General features: G+C 41.6%; 1 protein-coding gene across 15 annotated transcripts in view; it reads left to right on the top strand.

Moving 5' to 3' along the window:
• Positions 1 to 24,732, top strand: part of LPP (LIM domain containing preferred translocation partner in lipoma) — a 604,427-nt gene that overhangs the window by 264,969 nt on the left and 314,726 nt on the right. For all 15 annotated transcript variants that reach the window (XM_084802403.1, XM_084802406.1, XM_084802400.1 and 12 more), the window contains one exon: positions 17,011 to 17,133. In XM_084802403.1, the coding sequence (XP_084658529.1) occupies positions 17,011 to 17,133 (123 nt within the window). The remainder of the gene's footprint in view (positions 1 to 17,010; positions 17,134 to 24,732) is intronic.

Raw genomic sequence — 24,732 nt, 5'->3', positions numbered from 1 at the left:
TCTAAAAACAGGGACAGTTTTTCTTCCTTCTTTTCCAGTTTGGTCCCCTTTTAGTTCTTTGTCTTGCCTAATTACCCTGGTAGGACTTCCAGTCCTGTGCTGAAAAGAGTCAGTGAAAGTGGCAGCCTTGTCCTGTCCGTGGGGCTTTCATGAAAAGTCTAAACCGTCTCTTTCTCTGTGGACTTTGTTCTGATAAATGTACTCAAGCCATGGCTTTGTTTTGGAAGAGGAAGGAAATAAACAAGAAGCCTGTTGCCGTCTTGGCTCATATTCTCTGTAAAACAGAAGGGAGGATGATAAAAAATAAAGCAATGTTTGCCAAATGGAAAAGGACAAATCTGGTAGGGAGAGGGTGTTGTTTTTGAAGCTCTTCATATGATGTTCTTGGTAACTTACAAACGATGCCTTGTCCTCCTCTGGGGCAGTAGTGAGCTGGATGTGACGGTGGCTGTCCCTGCTCCAGCCGTGCTTCAGCACCTTTAGGTAGAGCTCAGCTGGAGCGCTGGGATAAGTGGGGCTGATTTTGCACTTTTCCCTGTCAACTCTGGTAAAACCTCACGTTGCCAATTACAAATCATAGCTGGTAAATGTTGTGTTTTATGTAGAAGTCTGTTTATATTTCTAGCCAGATTTTCAGCTGAGAGCCAAAAGACTGTCTACCAAGTGTGACTACTGCAAGGCTGGAAGGGACCACCTCCATGGCCACTCAATCCAACTCAGGCGCCTGACTTCTAGAGATTGTACCTGCTGAAGGAATAAATCCTCAAGGAGGGGTCTACAGATATAGTAGTTCTGACAGAACTGTCCTTGGGAAGTCTTCCCTCCTGGCTATAACTTCTTTTTTTCCATGGTTGATTATCCTGTATTCTGCAGGGATGTCTCAGTTCAGTATCCTGCAGCAAGGCTCTCAGATACAGAGTAGGGGTGGGCATGTGGTATCTGGAGTTCTGCTCTGCTCTTTAGTCTTTGATATATTCTGTACAGATTTCTGTACAAAAGCAAATAAGTATTTATTACAAAGAATTATTCTTGTATTGAGAATTCACATTTTTATGGGAGAGATGAATCTGAACATAAACGGGTTGTTTGTTTGATTTTTTTTTTTTTTTGCCAGAATCAATTTAATTTTTATGCCTGTGAAGTCTGTACTGGCCCCTTGATAGTCCCTTTATTCATTTATTCTTTACTCACTCAAAGTAAAATGAATATCCTCAATAAGTAGACACATTATGCTACAGGTACTTTAGCCTTAGGACTTGGCTTTCTCAGTCTGGTGAGCTGAGTGTTACACCTTGGGACTGTCACATCACTTTGCTCTGATTTGATGTCACAGTGTGTATTTTCTCTATACAGTCAGACCATGAGCAAGCAGGCACACAGCATTGCTTATCACTTTTAGATATCACAATATCTTTCTTTTAAAATTTTTATTCTATGTGCATTGGTATGAAGGTGTCAGAATCCCTGGAAGTGGATTCCCAGACAGTTATGAGTTGCCATGTGGTGCTGACAATTGAACTTTAGTTCTTTGGAAAAATAGACAGTGCTCTTAACTGTGGAGCCATCTCACCAGCCACACCATATCTTTTTTAAGGTCTTTAAAGATATGTTTTAAAAGGTCTTGTTTTCCAGGCAATTGAACAACAGACTTTTAAGATCTTTCTATTGTTTTAATCAGTAGGGTTTTTTTTAGTCACTTACTCACTCACTCACTTACTTACTCACTTATTCACTCACTCATTTTTACATCTCAACTGCATTTTCCACTTCCTTCTCTCCCAGTCTCTCCCTCCCACCTCCCCTCCCTCACCCTCCATTCCACCTTACTTTCTCTTCAGATAATGGAGCTTCTTATGGACATCAACCAGCCATGGCATATCAAGCTGTAGTAAGACTAGGCACCTCCCCTCATAGTAAGTCTGGGTGAGGCAACTCAGTAGGGGGCAAGGGTCCCAGAAGCAAGGAACAGAGTCAGAGACAGCCCCTGCTCCCACCGTTAGGAGTCCCACAAGAAGACCAAGCTACACAGCTCTAACATGTGCAAATGGCCTAGGTCAGTCCCATGTAGGCTCCCTGGTTGTGGGTTCAGTCTCTGTGACCCCGTATCAGCCTAGGTTACTTGATTCTGTGGGGTTTCTTGTGGTGTCCTTGACCCTGCTAGTTCCTACAATTCTTCCTCCCCTTCCTCCATGGGTTTTTTTCTAATGTAAGAAAAAGTTTTACACACACACACACACACACACACACACACACACATTGAGATATTGGTGAAGGATGAAGAGATAGATGAAATGTAATACACACACACACACACACACACACACACATACACACACACACCACACAAGATGGGGGCAAACCACGTGCAGATGGTAGCTTGGTAGGCTTCAGAAGCTCCCCAAGGACTTACCTGGCCCTCTGTATGACACCGCGGCTTGATCTTTTCATGACCTTTGATTGGCCTGGCTGTGGTCTGGCCTTGCACCTTGCTTTTCCTTGCCTGTTGTTCAGTTGCAGTCTCATAGTTTTCTTTCCTCTGTTTGTGTTTACTCAGGACAGATGGTTTCAGGTGTTTGTGTTGATTTAGTCTCTCTCCTCCAAAATACAGGGTTTTTTTGTTTGTTTGGTTTTTTTTGTCCAGCACTGTGTGAACTGTTCAAGCGTTCATTCAAATGCAATGATTCCTTCTAACATTTATTATTAGTATTTCCTGTACATTTGGAAAACAGTACACAAAGGAGCAATTGGTGCTTGGGAGGGAGGGAGGGAGGGGGAGAGAGAGAGGGGGGAGGGGTGGGGGGAGATCTGATAGGATTTATTCTAGTAATTCCTTTAGAAAAATTAATTGTTCACATGGTGCATCATTTCTCCTCCTTCTTACTTGTCTTCTTTTTGGAAGGTACTAGGAGCCAAACCTGGGGTGTCATACTTGCCAAACAAGCAGCTACTGGTGAATAACATCAACAAGTCTTTGCTATTTTTTAGATTTACTCTGCTGGGTGTGGCTGTACACACGTATAATCCCAGCCCTTAGGAGGCTAAGGGAGAATTGTGTTTCAGGCCAGTCTGGGCTATACAGCAGGATCCTGTTTCAAAGTCAAAACAAAGAAACGATGAATTCATGTTAGGTAAGCCTCTTGGGATTTGATTCTGGAGCATAAATGCACATACCAGCCAACCTGCTACCTGAGAAGGTTACAGCTGGGCTGACAGTGATTAAAAAAACCTCTATCAATCAGTAGTCAAAAAAAAAAAATCTGTGTGGAGGGTAGTCCTGGCCAATTCATGTTCACTGTGAGATGCCCAATGAGGTTGGCCCTCAGCCAGTGTGACATGTGGGGAGTGTCTTGTGTATTATAGGAACTCTTTCCTTGAACCTGTAGTTGGCTCCTTTTGAATTCTTAGGTTTATATCTATTTTTTTCTTTCCCATTACTAATATTAATGGTTTCATCATGGCTGAGATATATTATTTATTTGAGAGGATCTTACATATTTTCCACTTATGAGAAGTAATGTCAGGGAATCAAGTAATATAGATTAAAGATTTTCCAGGTTATTTTTAAATCAAAGAGAAACTGTGATCTATGTATGTGCTCTACCTAAAACATGCACCAAGTAAACCTTGAGTAGAGCTTGCTTTTCCTTAAGCCATGTGTTATTAAAACACTTGGTTGAGTCCTACCTTTAACATTAATATTCCTTATGCTGATTGTGTGGCCACTTAGCTCATACAGTCTTGCTTCCAGGCCTGCACCGTCCTGCTGGTTTGTGTTTGCTTTCTCTTGCAGTCTTCACCCTGATTCTATCCTTTTTGTATATGTTAATTGTTTTTACTACAGTACTTCATCAGGTAATTTTGGTGAAGGCCATAAGTGATCTAATCATCTAATTTTTCAGTTTTGGACAATCCCTTATATCTGAGCAGAATCCTTTGTAAAAGTATGATAGTTGATTCACATTTACCATTGTAAATACACAAAAATATGTTTCCAGTATCACTTACTTCCTGTTGTGTTGTTCTGTTGGTGAGAAATAGAAATTTGGTACATTCCCATCCCCTGTAAAAAATTATTAATAGACCATTCTCTTTTGGTATGTTTGTGATTGTTTTTCTGTTATTGTTGTTGAAAAAGGGGAAAATGTACATCTTACAGTGAAATCTATTGCTACCTTTGGAGATAAGATTCCTTCTTTCCTAGATTTTGCTGTGTTTCTCTTTCCTTCTGGGTGTTTTGTTTGTTTGTTTTGTTGTGGCTGTTGTTTTGAGGAAGGGTAGGCAGTGCTCTTCCCTGTCTTTGTGTCAAGAATCAACCATTAGATCAAAACTTGACTTTATTCCTTCTCAAGTCTCTGATGAGGTTGAAGATGAGATAGTTTTAGTTGGTTAGGTGTTAAGATGTTTTTAGGTCTAGATAGATGTTTTAAGTTGATAGAGATGAGATGTGATAGATATTCATCTACATTCAGAATCTTGTACACACCAAAATAGGAAAGATGTTTTCTTCAAGACTGCCAAATACAAATAGCCAAAACACTATGGATGTAACATTAATATAATTCCTGATTGGTTCATGGTTCCTCATTCTGTATGTAGTTTACTTTATATATGTGTCATAATATAAATGAATGTGTTAAAGATATTAAAAAAATAAAATATAAAACCAAAAAACTTGAAGAGGTGTATGTGGGGGGGGCGGTAGAGGGTGGGTACATGCACATGTGTGTGGTTCCATGCCCTCTTCTGAGTATGTGGAGTCATTTTCTGATTTCATTAATATGTGCTGTGGTTTGAATATTGTAGTCATCAATGTATGTCTCCCAAAACAAGAGACGAGACAGGGAAAACATAAATAATTGCTCCTTAAATCCCTGGAAAGACACAATGCCACAGTGGAAACATGGCAGCTGCCTCTGAACAGAAGCGCTTTCATTGTTGCAGAGATCCTTGGTATTCTGAGTGAGGAGTGCTGTCTGCCTTCCCTGTTCCTGCAGCTGCATGTCACTGGAAGACTTGCACAGTTGCTTGCCAAGGTGGGGATCCCATTAGTTAGGCCTGTACTAAGAAATGGAAATAACCTGAATTAACCACAGTTTACCACCCAAGGCTTCTGCTTGGAAATTGAATGCCTTCAATAGATTCAAGAGTTCCAAATCCGTTACATCATAGAGACTGTGTCATTGCAGCATTTATCCAGTTGACAAGACAGAGCTCCTTTAAATGGTTCCTACTCTGCCATCTTCCCAGAACCACTGTCTGTCCTTTGAGTCTTCTGATACATTGCCTCCTTACTGGATCTTCTTTCGTTCTATTTGTACTTTTGGTGCCCAGTGAGATTTCTTCCTTTAACCTTCTGTTTTCTCTCTCTAGAAACAAGAATGCTAAGGTAACCATCTCAATTGGTCATCTGATGCCTGGGTCTTGTTATCAGTCCTACTATACTTCCACAGCTGTAAGGCTTGTTATTAATCTTCAGTGTAAAAAAGCCACCATCTTTATATTCATACTCAGTTCACCCCAAAGTTTATTCAGAATCTTATTACAAGATTTACATTTGGTTTGACAAACTACTGTATCTTCTACTCTCCCACACTCTAAATCCCATGGTCCTTTGATCACTGTTCACATGTGCCCCACCCCTACCCCCTGCTTTTTTCCTCTGTTTTCATCAGCAAGGTCTTTGGGCATAGAATGATTCTCAGATTTTTTTCCAGTCCATTTCTTTCAGTGCCCATCATTTTTGCTCATTCTTTTTCCACATTACAAATGACTAGTTGCTTTTTTGTTTGTTTGTTTGTTTGTTTTTTAGCATTCCAGCTGAATGTCCCTAAACAGTTAATGTTCAAGAAATTGTTGTTGCCTTCCTGTGGCAGTTTCACTACCTGTGCATGAGACTTCTTCTTTCAGCCAACTGTTCAGAGCACAGCCTGACTTAACCTTGCTTACCCTCCTAACCCAGTGTGTTCTCTGTGTGACTTCTGCTCTATTGATATGAGGCATCCATCCTTAACAAATGCCAAGCTAATTTTCCCTATTTTAGATTTGATGGCTGATATCTTCCTCATCTTTTGACTGGCTGCTATTTTTTTCCATGAAAAAATATGTACTTTATTTTCTATTCTCTTGAGGTATATCTGGCTCCTCTGGCTCCTCTTGGCCTTTCTTTGTCCCTGTCTTGAAGTATCCCATGGCTCAATGATAAACAAGCTTTTGTATGGTAACACTGCACTCGCCGAGTCAAATGCAAAATGACAGTGTCAATATTTTCCTAGAACATTCTGTGTAGCAGTGTCTGCCTTGCTGTAAAAGGCCACTGTGATAAGCAGTTACTTCTCCTTAATGTTCGTACCATCTAAAGTAGCCTCCTTGTTGCGTTTCTGTGTTCCTTGGCATGTATTCTTCCTAGTATCTTCCTTCTCATTTCTGTTTCAGTACCCACCTACGATGTACTGACTTAGTCCCTGTGTCATCCACAGTCCGGCCTTTGTTGGGAGAACGTAGATTAGGAACTTAGTTGATCTTCTGGACTGGATGTATGACTGGTTGCCTTGACAGCAGACTATGGACCACACTTACCCTTTTGTCGCTAGTGTGAACTCACAAAGGCTTCCCCATGCACTGCTTCTCTTGGCTTCATTGGTAAGGAAAGGAAACGGGAGAGGAAGTTATATACATCTTGTGCAAATCGAGGTTTTATTTTTTATTTTTTTTATTTTTAGGCTTTTGCTACTATTTGGAAAGTACAGCCTCCGTTCATGGCAGCCTCATATGTGTTTCCTTAGTGCCATTTCCAAGAGGGGGAAATAAATATGGGATTTTTTTTTCATAGTGCAAATAGTAAAATCATGTACATCTCCCCCTTTTCTGTTGGTAAAACCTCAACCCCACCAGGCACAGATTCCTCAACTTCAGCTTTGCGTGCCAAAGCAGAGCACACAGAATGGGAGACTCGAGCCGTAAAACTCAGTATAACAGGATATGCTATGGAACCCTTAAGGGGCTCTGCAGCAGGGGGAACTGGGGAGCCAGTGGCAGTGCGCCTCCACATTCAATGGCCTGCTTGCCCAGCTAGGGGGCTGCCCGTGGAGAAACAGGGCCCAGGCCTGGTTACACCAGGGCACTGTGCTGTATTTCTTTAGTAAAGCTACTTCTTCCGCATAACTGTCCATGGTACAATTTACTCCGGGTGTCTTACAACCCCCCACCCCAGTTCTAATAAATGGATTACTCTGTTTAGCAGTTATGATTGCATCTGAGGACTTTTTCTAACCTAAGGCTTTATGCATTATTAGAGATCTGTAAAGAAGCTGCCTTCTCATGCCTGTGAGGGTCTGCTATGTAGTCCAAAGGGCGGGACAAACTGAGCAGAAGCCACGGTGGGAGCAGAGCTTGGAGACCGTCGAGGCAGGCTGCGGCTGGAAGTGTGGTAGTGGCCCTGGGCACGGCAACCGCAAGCTTTGGGAATGGGAGCAGTTTATGAAGGCGGGTAGGGGGACAGCGTGTTTGTAGGATTCTTGTGTTCTTCAGGGTGGGAGGTTTTTACTGGTCTTGTGTTTGTGGAGTGACAAGGTCCTCTGAGGCAAATGGGAGTGTGTATTACGAGAGGAAATCCTGATAATGATTCCTCGTTAATGAGAGGTTCTATGCAGTCTCAGATTGTATTGTGGCAGTAGGGTGAAAATATTGCCTTGCTAATTGGCGGACTTTGTTGTATTGTTATGGCCCTGTCATTGAATATGTATTAAGCTCTAGCAGCATGCTATGCATGATGTCAACCTCCAGATGATTTTTTCAGAACACATAAAGGATTTATAAACACCAATAATGGAAAGTCAGGGCAGCCCTTGGAGGTGGTAAACATATGCCCTTCCTACAAATAGGAAGTGAAATAGACTGTGCTCACCTACCAGGACTGTGGGTGAGAACTGAGGACTCGTGAGTAGAGAAAAGTATTCTCGATCACAAGGCATTGGATTAGAATGCGTAGAGTTGTGAGGTTTTAATTAAATTGTTCCACTTACTGTTAGCATTTAGGTTAGCAACAGGCTGCCGAACTATGCCACTGTGTTTCATATTTGGTGTGGCAAAGAGACTGGATGCTGAGTACTCACAAATTTAGAGCTGGTCAGTCTCAGGAGGTCCTAGCGATGTGCATTGCAATAGATGTCTCAGGTACATGGACAATCAAAGATGGCGTAGCTTCCCTTTGCTGCCCAGTTCTTGCTTATCTTTGGAACTAGAACTTTTTCCCTTTATACATCATTAGTCTGCTAGAACATATTGAGCTGTGTCTTCTACACAGGGCATTACCAGTTAACAGTGACATAAGGCCTGTCCCATGCTCAGCCTTCTTACAAGTGTGTCTCTCCCTTCACCTGGTCTCAACGTTATCTTTCTGGGCTTGTGATTTTGTTTTCCTCTTTCTTAAGTGGAAGCCAAAATGAGGAGCAGGTGAGTCCCTTAAAGAGTATGTGTCTTTAAATCTGCATGCCGGAGAGTTTGTGGAATGGAGAAAGTTCGAAGTTGGTGATACACTTTTAAATCTGGTTGCAGTGAAATATGTCTTACAAATAACATTCATGTCTGAAAGGGGGGACAGATGGAAAGGCAAGGCGGAGTGACCACCGGTTCAGGTGTTCCCTTTTCCTTTGTTTGGTGTCTTTCTTTATCCACACAGACTGAGCACTGAGATGTTGCTGAGGGCACAGTCAGTCTTTGATAATCATTGACTCCGAACAGTCTGAACAAGGAAGCATTTGTTAGGAAGGACTGCAAGGAGGTGTGGGCAGCATTCTGGACCAAAGGAAGGATTTATAAGTTGAGCTGAGAATAGTGAGTCTTGAAACACATCATCCTGTGTCATCTTCAGAATTTCATCATTCTCTGGGATGGTGTAGTCACTTGTCATGGCTGTCTGTTAATTTGTAATACACCTGCTCTGTACGTGTCCTCGAGCCATGATTGTTTGTTACGCTGCAGACTCATACGCATTCGTCACTAAGGCGAGATTGGATCATTGGTTTTCTGATTTGGTCTCATACTCACTTTTTATCAATGGTAACCTTGGGCATAAAAATAGGAATTCCTGTCGGGAGTGCTAATGTAAACTCTCCGAGCACTTCCTAAAATATAAGTGATTCATACCATGTGTTTGTTCCCACATCAACACTGAGTCCCAAGATGCAATTACCCGTGCCCACTCTCTGCTTCGTCATGGGGCTGTGTTTATCCTTTAGCTATCCGCATCTGGAAGCACAGTGTGATCAGAGGTGACGCTTTGAGTCTCACCTCACCCTCTTCTTTCCCAGAGCAGCCTCCTGCCAGGCGTTCTAGCAGGAGGTTGCACTGTTCCTCCAGAATCGCCCTGCTCCGCAGCTGAACACTTTATATCTTGTTGTCCATCCAGCGTCTTCTCAGTTGTCCTTTTGTCCAGGCAGCCTGGTCTGATTTTACTTTGTCTGCTCTCTCGATTTTGATTTGTTTTCTCTCGTCTCTTTCGTCACATACACTTAGCCACATGAACTCTGCTTTCTAATGACATAAGTCCACCCTGGGAGGACTGATTCTCCCGTATTTCCTCATCGCCCTCTGTGTCTCATTTTCATCCCTTCTCTTTCCTTTGACCTCCCTTTCTCCCTTGGCCATCTCCTTTCTTGTCCATCATGCCTTTACCTTCTGAATATTTCGTAACATTTACGAAAGAGTGAATGAAGACTATCCTACATAGGGGATTGGATGCCAGAAGATGTTGGTATCAAAGCTTGGGTTTCTTTTTGGAAATTGAAAGTGTCGGGGTGGGGACTGTATGTGTGTGTGTGATATGTGCATGTGTGTGGAGGCTGAGTGATTCAACTAGGCAAAAAAGTGACTGGATAACTAGATAAATGACCGGTCAGTTATCTCTAGGGATTTGCCTGTATCTGCCTCCCTATCTTTGGGACAATGGACGTGGACCACCATACTCAAGTTTGATATAGGCGCTGGGTATTTAAATTCAGGTCCCCATGCTTCTGTGGTGTGCTGGCTAATCTTGTGTCAACTTGACACACAAACTAGAGTTATCCAAAAGGGAACCTTAATTCAGGAAATGCCTCCATAAGACCCAGTTGTAAGGCATTTTAAAAAATTATTTATTCATGGGAAAGTCCCAGTTCATTGTGAGTGATACCATCCCTGAACTAGTGGTCCTGTATTGTATAAGAAGGTAGGCCAAGCAAGCCATGGAAAGCAAGCCAGTAAGCAGCACCCTCCATGGCCTCTGCATCAGCTCCTGCCTCCAGGATCCCGCCCTCTTTGAGTTCCTGTTTTGGATCAGAATATGTTTAAAAGTTACATCTGCAATCAAGTTGTTGCAAGCCAAAACATTGTTTGTTTTGCGGCTGTGTGGTCAATGTGTTTATTATGCAAATATTTATTGGATTGCATTTAGCAGCTAGGAATATATTAATCTCTACAGCTTTATGACATGAATGGGGATCTAAGTTCAATATTTTAAACTTCAAAGCTAGGAAAAATTAGATCTACATATCAAATCCTCCTGGTATGAGTCTAGAATCTTTTCCAGTGTTTCTTTTTTTTTTTTTTTTAACATTTATTTATTTATTATTATGTATACAATGTTCTCTCTGCATGTACACCTGCAAGCCAGAAGAGGGCATCAGATCACATTATAGATGGTTGTGAGCCACCATGTGGTTGCTGGGAATTGAACTCAGGACCTTTAGGAAGAGCAGACAGCACTCTTAACCATTGAACCATCTCTCCAGCCCTCCAGTGTTTCTTTATGTGTTTAAAAGTCTTTGGGGACAGTACTTTACTTAAAAAGAAATAGAGCATATATTGGCCATATATTTAGATTAATATGCATCATGATAGGTGATATGTTATATGATTAGTCACTAAATCTGATATATACGTACTAAGTTTTATTACTCATAAAGAATAGTGCCTTTCAATTTAATTTTTGGATATGGCCATCTTTTTGTCCCACTATGATACATATATATATATATATATATATATATATATATATATATATATATGTATATATATATGTAATATACATGTAATGTATTCATGTCACATATATAATATAATAAATAATATATGTTATATAATATATGTCAGAGGAGATTGTTATCAAATCTTAGGTTTAATATGTTTAACATATTTAATATATGTTGTTATTAGTATTAATATAATATTTACTACATAAATGTTATCATGAGATCACATCATCAGATTCCCAAGATGATTTTTAAAATAATACTTTAATTTTTAAAATTATAAAATAATTGTATCATTTTCTCTCTTCTTCCCTCCATCCAATACCTCCCACACATCCTCTTTTACTTTCCCTCAAATTCAAGAACTCTTTTTCTGTGGTTAATGATATGTATATCTAGTGACAATTCTGGAATGCTGGCTTCTTTAGAAAACACAGAAATATTATAAGAATATGCATTTAAATCCCTGGTGTGGGATATGGCCCTGCTTCAGATTGTCCACAGCAGCTGACTGTGATTTGCCTCATGCTCTGGCAGAGGCATGGTTTGCCAGCTGCAGATTTTCTGCAGCTGTGTGACATTTGGAATTCTGGGGGCTTTTCAGAGAGTATATAAACAGCACAGCCCTGAGAGGCATGGTGGGTTGTAGATTGGTTGGTGGTGGTCTTGGTTTGTTAAGTAGTTGGGTGCAAAGAAGAAATAATAACAAGAAGAAATTAGATGTCCTGACAGCCAAGATCAAACTTTCCCCAAAGAACTTAATGTCCTTAATCAGCACCTTTCTGACCCCTGACTTTATTCAGGGATCTCTTTCCTCTCTATTTGTCTTATCTCTCTCATCTAGGGTGGAAGAGAGAAAACCCCACAAAGTAGCTAACTAATGCTGGCTACACACACAGTGAAAGTTTTAATACAATAGGTAAAATAATGTAGTTGCTCTTATGGTGACTGAATAACATACATAACAACGGCATGTACAGTCGTGCTTGGCTTGCATTACTAGTTTTTTGGATTCCCTAAGATAAAATTGCTTTTTATTCTTCCCTTGTCTGGGAAGGTGTTTGTTTGTTTGTTTGTTTTGCTAGTGTTGAGCACAGGAAGTGCAATCCAGGTTATCACATGTCAGAACCCACTTGGCATTCTACATGACCTATCTAGGGTGTTTTTTGAGATCTTTAAAGAGTGATTTATGTATTACCTATAGAACATTTAATGTTAATTTTTATGAGAAATTTTTGGGTTGTTTCATTTCTGTTATTGAGCAGTAATACACACACATAGCTTGTTTAAGGCTCTCTTCTGTGATGTGCAGCATGCCTAGTCAGATTTGGGGGCCACTGAAAGTCTGTGATGCTTATATCCTGGGTAAGATGTTTTGTGTTGGCTGTGATTCTAGGAAACCAGGTTTCCGTGTGACCCTTTCCAAAAAAATGATGTTTTAAATTTTTGGAAACCAGGTTCCCAAGGTGACTTTTAAATAATATTTTTAATTTTTTAAATTAGAAAATAATTACATCATTTTCTCCCTTCTTTTGTCTATATTTGATCCCTCCCACACATCCCCTTTAACTTTCTCTCAAATTCAAGGACCCTTTTTCCCAAATTGTTTACGCATGCACACACACTTTTTTCTCTCTTGTGCTCATGAGCACAGAAAGAGACGTCCAATAATGTGATTTGATGACTATGACAATAGTTCCCTTCTCCCACACTTCTCTCTGAAATGAATGCCTACAGCTTTATCTTATGCAAAAGCAAAATCAGTTCATTTCCATTGATAAATAGCAAATGGCCTGACTGGTGTGCAGCCAGTGACCCAGTGTCAGTTCAGGTAAGGACTGTGTGTGAACACTCGAACCCTTGAGTGGAGGGTCCTTGATGGGCAGATTATTGGCACATTTTCAAAGTGTTGCCTCCCATATGTTAGCTTGTAAATAAATAATTAGGCTACTTTTCAGTAGTAAAGGCTGGTGGAAACTGCCTGAATAAAGTCAACCATTAAGGTTGGAATCACAACCTGTGATTTCTCAAGTCAGCTGACAAGCTTCGTGTTGTGATACCGTTAGGAAGACACATGTCATGCTTGTGCTTTTATCCAGCTTGTCCGATCTGAATCTAAGAATCGGGTAAGTCCACTTGCTTCAGATTTTATAGGATAACTTGTCCTGACAGACAAAGCTACCCGTGCTAGAAGTACAGGGAAATAAACAGACTCTCCACTGTAGTGCGTGGCCTTTGACTCCATTAACAATGAAAGGAGTGCTAGGCTAGATCAGTGCTGAAAACACTGGAGCACGTGAAAACCAATGTGACTATGTAAGTGTGTGCTACTGCCAACATGCTGAACTCCTGCACCATGATAACAGTTGACCAGCTTGGGCATTTGAAGATCATGTGGGCTGAGATGGAATCAGATAGGGAGGCAACATTTTATCAAGAGTTTAGCTGCAGCAGCCAGTAGAATTGATAGAAATGTAATGAAGTATTGAATCTTGGCGATAGACGTATGGGTAGAATTTCTGTGTATATTTTAATTCATTTCTAATAACAATGCTAAGTGTTAGGATGGGTGAATTGCCCATATTGCTGATGAGCTCAGCCCACCTCGTTAGAATTGGCTGCCACTCTTCCTGTTCCCTCAGCACAAGTTTTTGGGATTGGTTCTCCAAATAACAAGAGCATGCGTGGCCTGGTGTTATAGGCATTGTTTCTCAGGGAAGCTGGATTTAGACAGTGGGATCTTCCCCGGTTATTCCTGGGGAGTGTGGGAACAGTTCTTACATGGCTACTTTGAGTGCCGGCAATATCTAGAACACTAGGCAAGGCATCAGGAGACTCTGCCTAGTTGTGACTTGGCCTCTGGCGAGTTATTTACCCACATGATGACTGGCAAAACCGTGGTGAGAATGTTGGTAACAGTATAAGGTATAAGAGTCTTTCTGCTGCTTGTAGGACTGTTATGTGAAGAGCAAGAACGGACATTAATCTAAAGACCCTGGGAGTAGGTGAGAGCATCAAGACAAGAGATGCTGTGGGGGTGTGGGTGGAACTCCAGCGATGGAGCCGAGATCCAGAGGGTCAGTACAGACACAAAGCTACTCTATGAGGTCAGATAGGGCAGCAAGGGGGAATCCTGTAAAAAGCCCCTAGAATGAGGCCAGGGCTTGGTAGTAAATGCATCACCCTAACCTGAAAAAGGGAAATGGGGATCAGTGTCAACTCCCAGAAGAGCATAGGAGCCTGGAGCCAGTGGAGGTCTGCAAGCTTGGGCTGGTTACACGCCATAATTAGTTGTCTCACTGTATAGCTCAGGAGAATCCTGTGACTTGGGTCTTTGTGGTTAGGATCCCATGACTCAGGCCTTAGACAGTTGGTATATTTTGCACTACAGTAAAGTACAGAAAGTAAAGAACTGATTATATCCTGTCTCTTTGCTGATACCCCAAGGGAACACTTAATGAGTGAAGCTTACCTCCAGAAGAAGAATTAACAATAGCTATATTATGCCTATTAATTTATAGTTACTGGTTGCTATAATTAATGCTATTTGTGAAAATCGTCATAATTACAGCACTTGACAATTTACAAAGTATGTTCCCATCCACTTTCGTGTCTGCATCTCTAACAGCTCTCTGGCTGAGGCGGGGCTGGTGAGGGTCTCTTCATTTTCCAGGTGAAGAAACTGTGGCTCGGGGAAGCATTTAATCAGACTTCAACCAGTGTCCTTGTCAATGTACTATGCTACATATCTGTGTGTATGGGTGCCCTTATCAAATCTCTGCTTATGGTAATTTTAGATCCACAGACAGGAAAACCAAGTCCACTTGATTTTCAGTAGTTATCCTATGGAACGGTGTATACCCTGCCTTTCTATCTTGTGCCAGCTATGGCTCGGCAGTACATTCTTCTGTTTCAACAGCTAAAGAGGTCTTTCTCCTTACAATTCATGATGTTCATACTATTGCACTGTGGGTAAAGATAACACCCACTGATAGAGATATTACTATTTCTTTAGCAAAATCTCATTAACCTTGATAGTGGGCCAGTGAGATGGAACCCTGGGTACAAGTATTTGGTGTACAAGGCAGATGACTTCGATTCTTTCCCCAGAATGCACATAAAAGTGGAAGGAGGGTGTCAACACTACAGTGTTAACTTCTGTCCCCCAATGCAGGCTGGGGCATGTGGCCATATGCTCATGTGCCAACATGAGAGCACATGCATGCGCACACGCATGCGTGCGCACACACACACACACACACACACACACACACACACACACACACCACATTAATAATAAATAAAATAATATAAAATTAAAACGTTGGGTAGGGCTTAAACTTAGATGCTGACAAGAACCCAACCTACGTATTATACCACTGTTTTCCCAGTAGGGGCTGGGGCAAGTGCTCTAGCGCAATCTTTCAGTTTCATAAATCCCACCTTTGAAATGGGCGCTATCCAGCCTGGTGCTCACCTGAATGAATGTCCACATACACAGGTCCAAATACTCTGTACTGTTTGATTTCATTTTAGATCATATGCTAGAATATTTATGCTTCCTATTATACCTTGTGTTCCTTACCCAAAAGACACTGATACAAGAAAGGTCATTGAATGAAAGACATTGGAATTAGTGTCATTATTTATCAATAATTAAAAAATAATGCCTATTGAATATTTACACAGTTCAGGCCCTGAGCAAGACTGTGGGGAGATACTGTGATCAAAACAAGTTATGCCCTTGCTTTCATCAGTCTTACAGTATTGTAGGAATGAGAAGGGACATGCCCAAATGATTATAAAAGGCAGTGTTTAGATGGTGGCCCATATGACTCGAAACATAAACAAAGTGGATTGAGGCGCTTGAGGGAAGGAGCACTTCCAGCACTAATCCCGAGGGACAATACTAAGAGATGCATGCTTTGGATAACTTACTAACACACTCAAGGAAGTGAGGTGATAATGTGGGGCAAGATCTAAAGCGCTGATCCTCCATTTTCTTCCCAGGTTGCCCGATGTAGACCCAGGTGTGTTGGGGCTTAGCTTGTGCTGAGCACCTAGGGATGACCAATGCACCACACTCCAGTCCTGTTGCCTTACCGCATTTAAATAACTTCACACTCAGGGAAAGCAGCACGGTGGGCAATGCACTCAATAAAAGGAACTAGTTGGGTTCATAGGATGAGTCTCCCTGATGCTACTCTGTAATAATGTGTCTTTGCTTCTAAGTTTGTAAATTGAACGCCTCTCCCTGTTTCCAAATCCTAGGGCCACCTCCCTTGCTTTGAGAAGCAGGCAAGCTGTTTGCTTGCTCTTCTCACCTCTGCCCAGAGTTGTTGTAAAGCGGCCGATAGCAGTACAACCGCTCTCACGGCTCCTCTCATTAGTTCTGAGTGCAGGTGACACAGGCCACTGGAGGATGAGCCCCCTTGCTCCCCAGCTCCCTCTCACATACTCACTCTGCCTGCTTCCTGTGCAGCTTTGTGGCCAGAGCTTCCTCTTCCTGCCTCACATTCCTGAGCTGTGCGCAGTCTCCCCTCCCTACTACTACTGACCAGAGACAAATCATTTCGTGCTTCAGGGTGCCAACTGTTGTCTTTTCTAGTGGAGCACACTCTCTCTCTCCCCCCCCCCCACCCTAGCCCTTGCTTCTCCAGTAAAGCTCTATAAATGATTGTGGAGTGCAGAGGGCCACAGTCATTCTGAGCAGGCGTTGGGACATTAATTTCTTTTACTCAAATCTTCAAAGTGTCTAAGTATATGACTTTACAAAAAAGCATTTCAAGGTTTTTGTATGTTTGGGGTTTTTTTTTTTTTTCCTGTTTGCTCATCTGTCAAAAAGTGATGCTTTTCTTCTTGCCCATCTTATTAAGATTTGATGAGTACTTAAAAACTAAAGACATGCTGGAAACAGAAAAGGGAAACTTGTAGCATGAGAATTTGGAAATCATGGTGTTATCTGTGGAGGCTTTTTGCATTTGAATGTGTATGTTTTCGGCAGGGAAATCCTGGAGGCAAGACCCTGGAGGAAAGGCGTTCCAGTCTGGATGCAGAGATCGATTCTTTGACCAGCATCTTGGCTGATCTGGAGTGCAGCTCTCCCTACAAGCCTCGGCCCCCACAGGTGGGTACTTCCCTCAGCATCGCTCTGGCCACAGTCCCCACTCTATCTATAAAATAAAATTGTTTCATAGAGCCTTTCATTCTTTTGTACACTTCCTTAGAGCTAGCGGCCCCACCCCCTAATCACTGACAAGGCCTCATTGTATACCATAAGCTGTTAATAAAGTGACATGCCTCTGGTACCCTCCCCCAAGGACATCCATGCATCACCATTTTAAGAACAGTTAACTATCAGCTCGTGCTAGTTAGCTAGTGGTAACTCCTCATGCTAAGTACAGTTAACTATCAGCTCGTGCTAACTAACTAGCTGTAACTCCTCATGCTAAAAACAGTTAACTCTCAGCTCCTGCTAGTTAACTAGTGGCAACTCCTTAAACTGGTATTATTGGCATCTTCCTTCAAAATGGCACCATGGTGCTTTTCTGGGACATTATAGGACACACAGCTTATTTCATCGCTGCAGCCTTTTTTATGAACCATGTCTTTGTGGACATCTGGTTACACATCGTCAGGGTCTCTACATATATGACTTAGCATGCATGTCTGTATAGAGTTCTGGGGAGGGGCTGTCTTTTGTAAGGCGATTCTCTATGTGGCATACTGGGGGCGCTCCTGGGTATGTTGTTGCAGTTACTAGTAATGATTATGTTGCAAGGGTCCTTGAGATTGCTCACAGCAGACAAAAGAGAAAGACTGTTATTTTTTTTTTTTTAATCCTCCCTCCCTCCCTCCTTCCCTCCGTCCCTCACTCTTTTTGAGGCTAGGTATTGGGTAAGCCTAGAGCTCCCTATTATGCAAGTCTGGCTTTGAACTCATAGAGCTATCTCTCCAGAAATATTATTAAAGGCATGCGCCCTCACATCTAGCCTTTTGGAAGTTTGTGAATGTGTTATCCTGGCCCCGGAACCCTGGATATGTCTGCTTCTCCCCAGATTTGCAGGAATTAAGTGACATCAATGACTCTGACTTTAGTGCACATGGTGCGCTAAGAAAATCCCTTTCCTGAGTTTGCTTACTTTAGAGCTCGAATGTTTTTCTGGAATTTCCTTTATTCTCTTTGTTTTTGAAGATGGTATTTCATCACTTAGGAGTGCCCCGTACCTGGCTAAGTCAACTCTATTGCAGGGATTCTGTGTCCTTGGAAGGCAGTTATTGGGATTCTAGATGGCAAAGTTAAGTATGTCCTTTGGTCACTGTTTGACTATAATATGCTTTTTCTTTTCTTATTGACAGTGCAGACACCACTGTGTGGCTCACTCCTATTGGTGAACAGGAGCCATTGTATTGTCAATGTTCCTTTAACAAATTATAGAGCAGTCCTGTTCCGGTGCTGTCACTCATTCATTGTTTAGCTTGATCTAAGATTGACGTGCCTTTTTTAGACACATCCCTGTTACCTTCCTTATGCATTTAATGAGATTGGCACTTGTGTTGGGGACAAAAGGCAGAACACAAAAGACGAACTCCCATGTATCTGTATTGGCTCCATGAGTCTCAGTGGTGCACATGTACTCATTTCTTATTCGTTGGCTAAGCTTTGGGTGTAGGACAGGTGTGGTGGCTTTTGTGGGAGAGCTGAGAGGAAAAGGAAGGTGCATTGTTGGGAACAGAGTCATAGGCCTCTGTGGTAGTTGTCTTGTAGATCCTGTCATGGTATGAGACGAACTGCGGCTGTTACGACAAGGACACAGTGATAGATTGTTAGAAGGTGGCAGAATCTGAGCCGTATTACACAAAGGCTTGTGAGTTCAGCCAAAGCTGGGTGGTATTGTGTCACTGCAGACAATGGAGACACCAGCCTAGACCCAGTTCAGAGTGGGACCTACAAGCATCTGATTCTGTGGGAAACCACTCTACCAATGGCACATGGCGGCTTTGAGGTCATGGATGAGTTTTGATGCTAAACTGAGACTTTTAGCTTGTCAGTTATGCATAGAGAGAGTACAAAGTTCTTTAAGGGTCTCAGGCAGGGGAAAGCTAAAATTCATTTGAACAGAAATGGAGGAAACAAGACCAACTCTGAAAAGATGCAGTGGGAAGGACTGACCACCTCTTAGAAATGATGCTTACATATTATCATCTGACCTCAACTAATTTTATAATTCTAGCCAATGAAGTAAGCGCCACATGCCTAGTTTCTCAGGATAGCAAGTCCACTTCCTGCCACTAGACTCAGCTACATTCTGCAAGATGCTTCTGTGCTCTTATTTTAAACAGAATTTATGTTTAGTCTTTGATTTTCACTCCCGAAGGCTTCTTTTTTCCCCCTCTATTTTTCTTTCATTGAATAAAAATTTTCTTTCAAATGTTTTTATTATATCCACCCTCCTCTCTCTGCTCTGAGACCCTCCTCACCTCTCCTGCCATCTGAGTCCACACCCTTCCTCTTTCCCTTTCTCTCTCCCCTTCAAGAGCAAACAGGCATGTAAAAATGATATTGAAATAAGATGAGATAAATCATAAACAAACCAGAATATGACAAAACAAACAAAGAAAAGAAAAGGCATAAGAAACACTTATAGACTCAGAGACACACACAGGAATCCCATAAAAACACAACACCAGAAGTCATAATGTATATACAAAGAATGTCTAAGTTAAAAGAGGGGGTGGGGACAAAGCCATGCCTAGGCAAAACATTATGAGACAAAGATCTGCCATTGGTGCGTTGTTTGGGAAAGACTCCTGGGAGGTTTCTCCTTGATGTGGCCTTTCTTCTTTAGGTCTATGTCTACACATGCCTCCCATTAAATAGTGCATTCTGATTGGTTTATTCAGCAGTGATCTTACTGTTTGAACAGACTTATTGTACAGAGTCATAATCAGTGGTGTGTGGACAGCAGCTTTCACCTGGCTTCTCACGTGAACAAGGTGTAGGTATCTTACCTCGGAGACAGAGATAGTGCCCTTTCTTCATGGACAGAGCAACCAAGCTTTAGCCAGTAAATAACATATGTTTTGGCAACTATGTGAATATAGCTGGACCCCAAAGCTTCAACTTTTGCTTGAATGTATGTTCTAAAACCAGATAAAAGACTTTATTTATTTTTAATTATTTTACTACTGAAAAAATATGAAATTAGTCATAAAAGTGACATTGTTTCTTAAGAATCAATTTCCCATTAAAAATGCAAAACATTCACGAGGTTAAAATAATAATTAGGATGGCTTCTAAGTTAAACAATTTCATAATTAGGCTGTAGTCTACTTTTAGTGTGCCTGTTCCATTCTCAAATCAAAGCTTGGTCTAGTCCATTCCTTTCAATTATTCTAATTTAGAAAAGCAGGAGTTAATTAGGAGCTCCAGCTCATCCTTTGGAATTTTCCTCACTCAAGGTACTGAAGTAGATGTGTTAGTATTTATTGGCTAACGTAATTATATGTTGTGAGAACAATGATCACACACTTAAACATTTAAATACTTGCCAGGAGCAGATGATGTCTGCCCTAGACGGCGGTGTGCTCTAGTTAAAAGGCACCTAAAATGTCCTCGAAGAATAGACTTTCATATCTAACTTTGATGTTTTCTATTTTTGAGGCAGACCAAATTTTAAATTCAAAACCTGCTGAGTCACCTGACCACCTCCAGTAGGCGACTAGGTCTACAGTCCCACACTCTCAAGTATTTGTTGGTTTTCCCAGTCTGTCTCTGAATCACCTTTCTATGGCTGCTTTGAGTCATGATCTGCAGAAAATGATGCATAATGGGTAATGTTTGTGCAGGAAGAGGTCCCAGAAAGCACACTCACACAACTGTGCGAGTGCTCCTGTTCCTGACAGATTTAGTCAAAGCATTTCCCCCTCTGTTTTCCAAGATGTCTCCCATCTTCAAGTTGTCCAATATTAGTTCTTCCTACTTTCTTATCCTGTGTCTCTCTGGACAATGTGGCTTAACTCTGTGTATTGGAAACATTACATTAAGGAATGTGTCACTGTGCCCTTGCTCTAGAGAGTTCTTAAACTTCTATAGCAGAGAGAGAGAGAGAGGGAGAGAGAGAGAGAGAGAGAGAGAGAGAGAGAGAGAGAGAGAGAGAGAGAGAGAGAGAGAGAGAGAGAAGGAATCCAGAGCAACACAAAGAAGGGCTGTGTGCTTTACCAGGCCATGTGCCTCATTATTGGTTGTAGCTCTTCAGAGACATTCTATACAGATGTCAAACAGGATGTTAACATTGGGCCTTTCAGAGTCAGGGAGGACCATGGTTCAAAGGCTCCCCTTACTGTGTCTGTGATCAGAAGGACACAGGGTTTAAGAAATTGCAACAGCGATGAACATGAATGTTTTGTTTGAAGCCTAGATTATTTCTGTCAGCAGTATAAGGTATGTGGGGTAGAAAGGACAATGACAGACTTAAAAAAAAAAATCAAACGAGCTTAGGACCTCATATCACTAGTCGTTGAGGGCTCTCCCAGTAAAGGGGAAAACTTTTTGTAGGGAGACCAACAGTATTTCTGACTAAGGTGGGTTTAGGTATAATACCTTTAGTAAAGATATTATATTAACTATATGAATGATTTTATGTGTACACACACACATACACACAGCATTGCATGAAAGTATACAATTGACCATTCTAGTGTTTGGAATTGCAGCACACAAATATTTCATAACGTATACTAGAGAGTAATTTTAGAAGAATAGAGAAGAGAAACTGAAAGAGATTCTAGGTGAACTGCAGGCCCCAATCATTGAGTATCAGGGCTTATTTGGCTCATAGGTAGATCATGCAGCTAAGTTAATAACTTATAGGTAAAGAGATTTTGTCCACACAGACCATGGCACTAGAAGGCTTACTTAGTAGCAGGCTGAGAAATGATTTTTTTTTTCTGACTCATAACAGAGCACTTTTTTGTGATGACAGTCAGGAAGCATAGTCTCCATTAATCTCTTCATTGCCTTGGCAATGTATCAAAGGGTTGGATGTCCTAACAAGATATTGCAAAGGTAAGCAGACAATATAAGGTAGTATGCTATCCTTCCATCATCCAGCCCCATCTGTTGGATGTCCTTTGTCATCTAGTTACAGCTTGGACTCCTAGTTGGAGTCACTCTGAGTTCATGCTGACGTGTGTCTTCTAGAAGATGAGGGTCCACTGTGTATTTACTATTTGTTTTTCATTCTCTTGACAGAATCAGTGCTAATGCATCCCTCTTAATTTTTATTATGTGTCTTTTTTCCCCACATAGTTTGTTGGGGTTGGAGATGATATTTAGGATACCTAGATACATTTTTGTTGGATTATATTAATATTCTACTGTAACTGAAAGTTTAGAGACTTTTTTCAATCATAATGCATTTGAAAAGGTCCAAAGTGATTTTACTGTTGTCATTTAGACTAGTTTAACATTGCCAAATCACAAAATGACTTATTTGTGATTGAGAAGGAAGGACAAGGTGAGAGGTAAAGAGAGACAGGACGGGAGTTGATAGACAGCACAAGCACCCTTGTAAGCCTAAAAGTGATAAAGGTGACAGGAGAAAGAGACAGTGTTTGTTTTAATGCCATTTTCCCCTTGCCTCCGATGCACAACTCTTTGTAAAATATATTTTATTAATTTATTCATATTACATCTCAATTGCTATCCCATCCCTTGTATCCTCTCATTCCTTCCTCCCTCCCATTTTCCCCTTCTTCTCCTCTCCTATGACTGTGACTGAGAGGGACCTCCTCCCCCTGTATATGATCATAGGGTATCAAGTCTCTTCTTGGTAGCCTGCTGTCCTTCCCCTGAGTGCCACCAGGCCTTCCCATCCAGGAGACACAGTCAAATATGGGGCACCAGAGTTCATGTGAAAGTCAGTCCCCACTCTCTGCTCAACTGTGGAGAATGTTCTGTCCATTGGCTAGATGTGGGTAGGGAGTTGAAGTTTACTGCATGTATTGTCCTTGGCTGGTGCCATAGTTTGAGCAGGACCCCTGGGCCCAGATCTGCCCGTCATAATGTTCTTCTTGTAGGTTTCTAGGACCCTCTGGATCCTTCTATTTCCCCATTATCCCTTGCTTCTCTCACCTAGAGTCCCAATAGGAAGTCTTCCCCTCTGTCCCACTTTCCTGGTAAGTGAAGACTTTCATGGGACATGCCCCTTGGGCTAGTGTCCAGATAGAAATGAGTATTTACCATTTGACTCTTTCTGCTTCTGGGTGAACTCACTCATTATGATCATTTCTAGTTCAATCCATTTGTCCACAAATTTTGAGAATTCCTTGTTTTTAATAGCTGAGTAGTATTCCATAGTGTAAATGTACCACAGTTTCTTTATCATTTCTTCTACTGAGGGACTCTTAGGCTGTTTCCATGTTCTGGTTATTATGAATAAGGCTGCTATGAACATGGTTGAGCAAATGTTCTTGCTGTGTGCTGGAGCATCTTCTGGGTATATTCCAAGGAGTGGAATAGCTGGGTCTTGAGGAAGCCTTATTCCCAGTTTTCTGAGATAGCGCCAGATACAATTCCAAAGTGGCTGTACTAGTTTGCATTTCTACCAGCAATGAAGGAGTGTTCCTCTCTCTCCACATCCTCGCCAGCATGTGGTATCATTTGAGTTTTTGATCTTAGCCATTCTAATGGATGTAAGATGGAATCTCAGATTTACTTTGATTTGCATTTCCCTGATGACTAAGGAGGTTGAGCTTTTTGTTATTCCTCTGTTGAGAATTCTCTGTTTAGTTCTGAGCCCCATTTCTCAATTGGGTTATTTTGTTTGGTGATGTTTAATTTCTTGAGTTCTTTATATATTTTGGCTATTAGACCTTTGTCAGATGTAGGGTTGGTGAAGATCTTTTCCCAGTCTGTAGCCTGTCGTTTTGTTCTCTTGACAGTGTCTCTTGCCTTACAGAAGCTTCTCAGCCTCATGAGGTCCCATTTATTAATTGTTGACCTTAAGACCTGGGCTGTTGGTGTTCTGTTCAGGAAGTTGTCTCCTGTGATGTACAACTTTTAACCTTGGACCTCTCATCGTCGATGGCATGACTGTTTCTTATTATGATGTGACTCTTAGTCAACTCTTGGATGGGGTAACTGAAAAGACAGAGCTATGATTGAGAGGCTGGAGTTTTTAGCTCTTCCATCCTCTTAGGTAGGGTGAAGAACTGAGATCAACTCTTTGATGAAGGGTATAAAAATTCCAAAAGTTCGGAGAACTTCCTAGTCAGTGAAGATATCCATGTGCCTGGGGATAGCTGTCCTTGGCTGTGCAGGGACAGACACTTTTGAATTTAGGACCTTTCTAGACCTACCTCAGAACACCTCCTGCACATACCTTTCCATCTTCACCCTTTACTCTGGCCTCTGTAATTCATTATTGCCCAATGCAAGATGTTTTCCCGAGTTCCTTGAGCCACTATGGCAAATGATCCAGCTCAGTAATTTACTAGGACCACCATGCTGGAGCCATGTCATGCAGAAATACAAACAACGTGGTGCTCTACACCTCCAACTGATTTGGAATTATGCACAGCCAGTGGGACTATAGGGTCTATAGCGATTGAAGGTACATGGTGTCAGAATTGAATTGAATGGTTATCTATTCATCTGGTTTCAGCGAGTTGACCGATACATGGGGAAGATGGATATTGAAGTGGAGATTTATGTGGTGCATAA

Source organism: Acomys minous (assembly GCF_964271855.1).
Source record: "Acomys minous genome assembly, chromosome: 11".
NCBI lineage: Eukaryota > Metazoa > Chordata > Mammalia > Rodentia > Muridae > Acomys > Acomys minous.
This window is presented reverse-complemented; position numbering and strand designations above follow the sequence as displayed.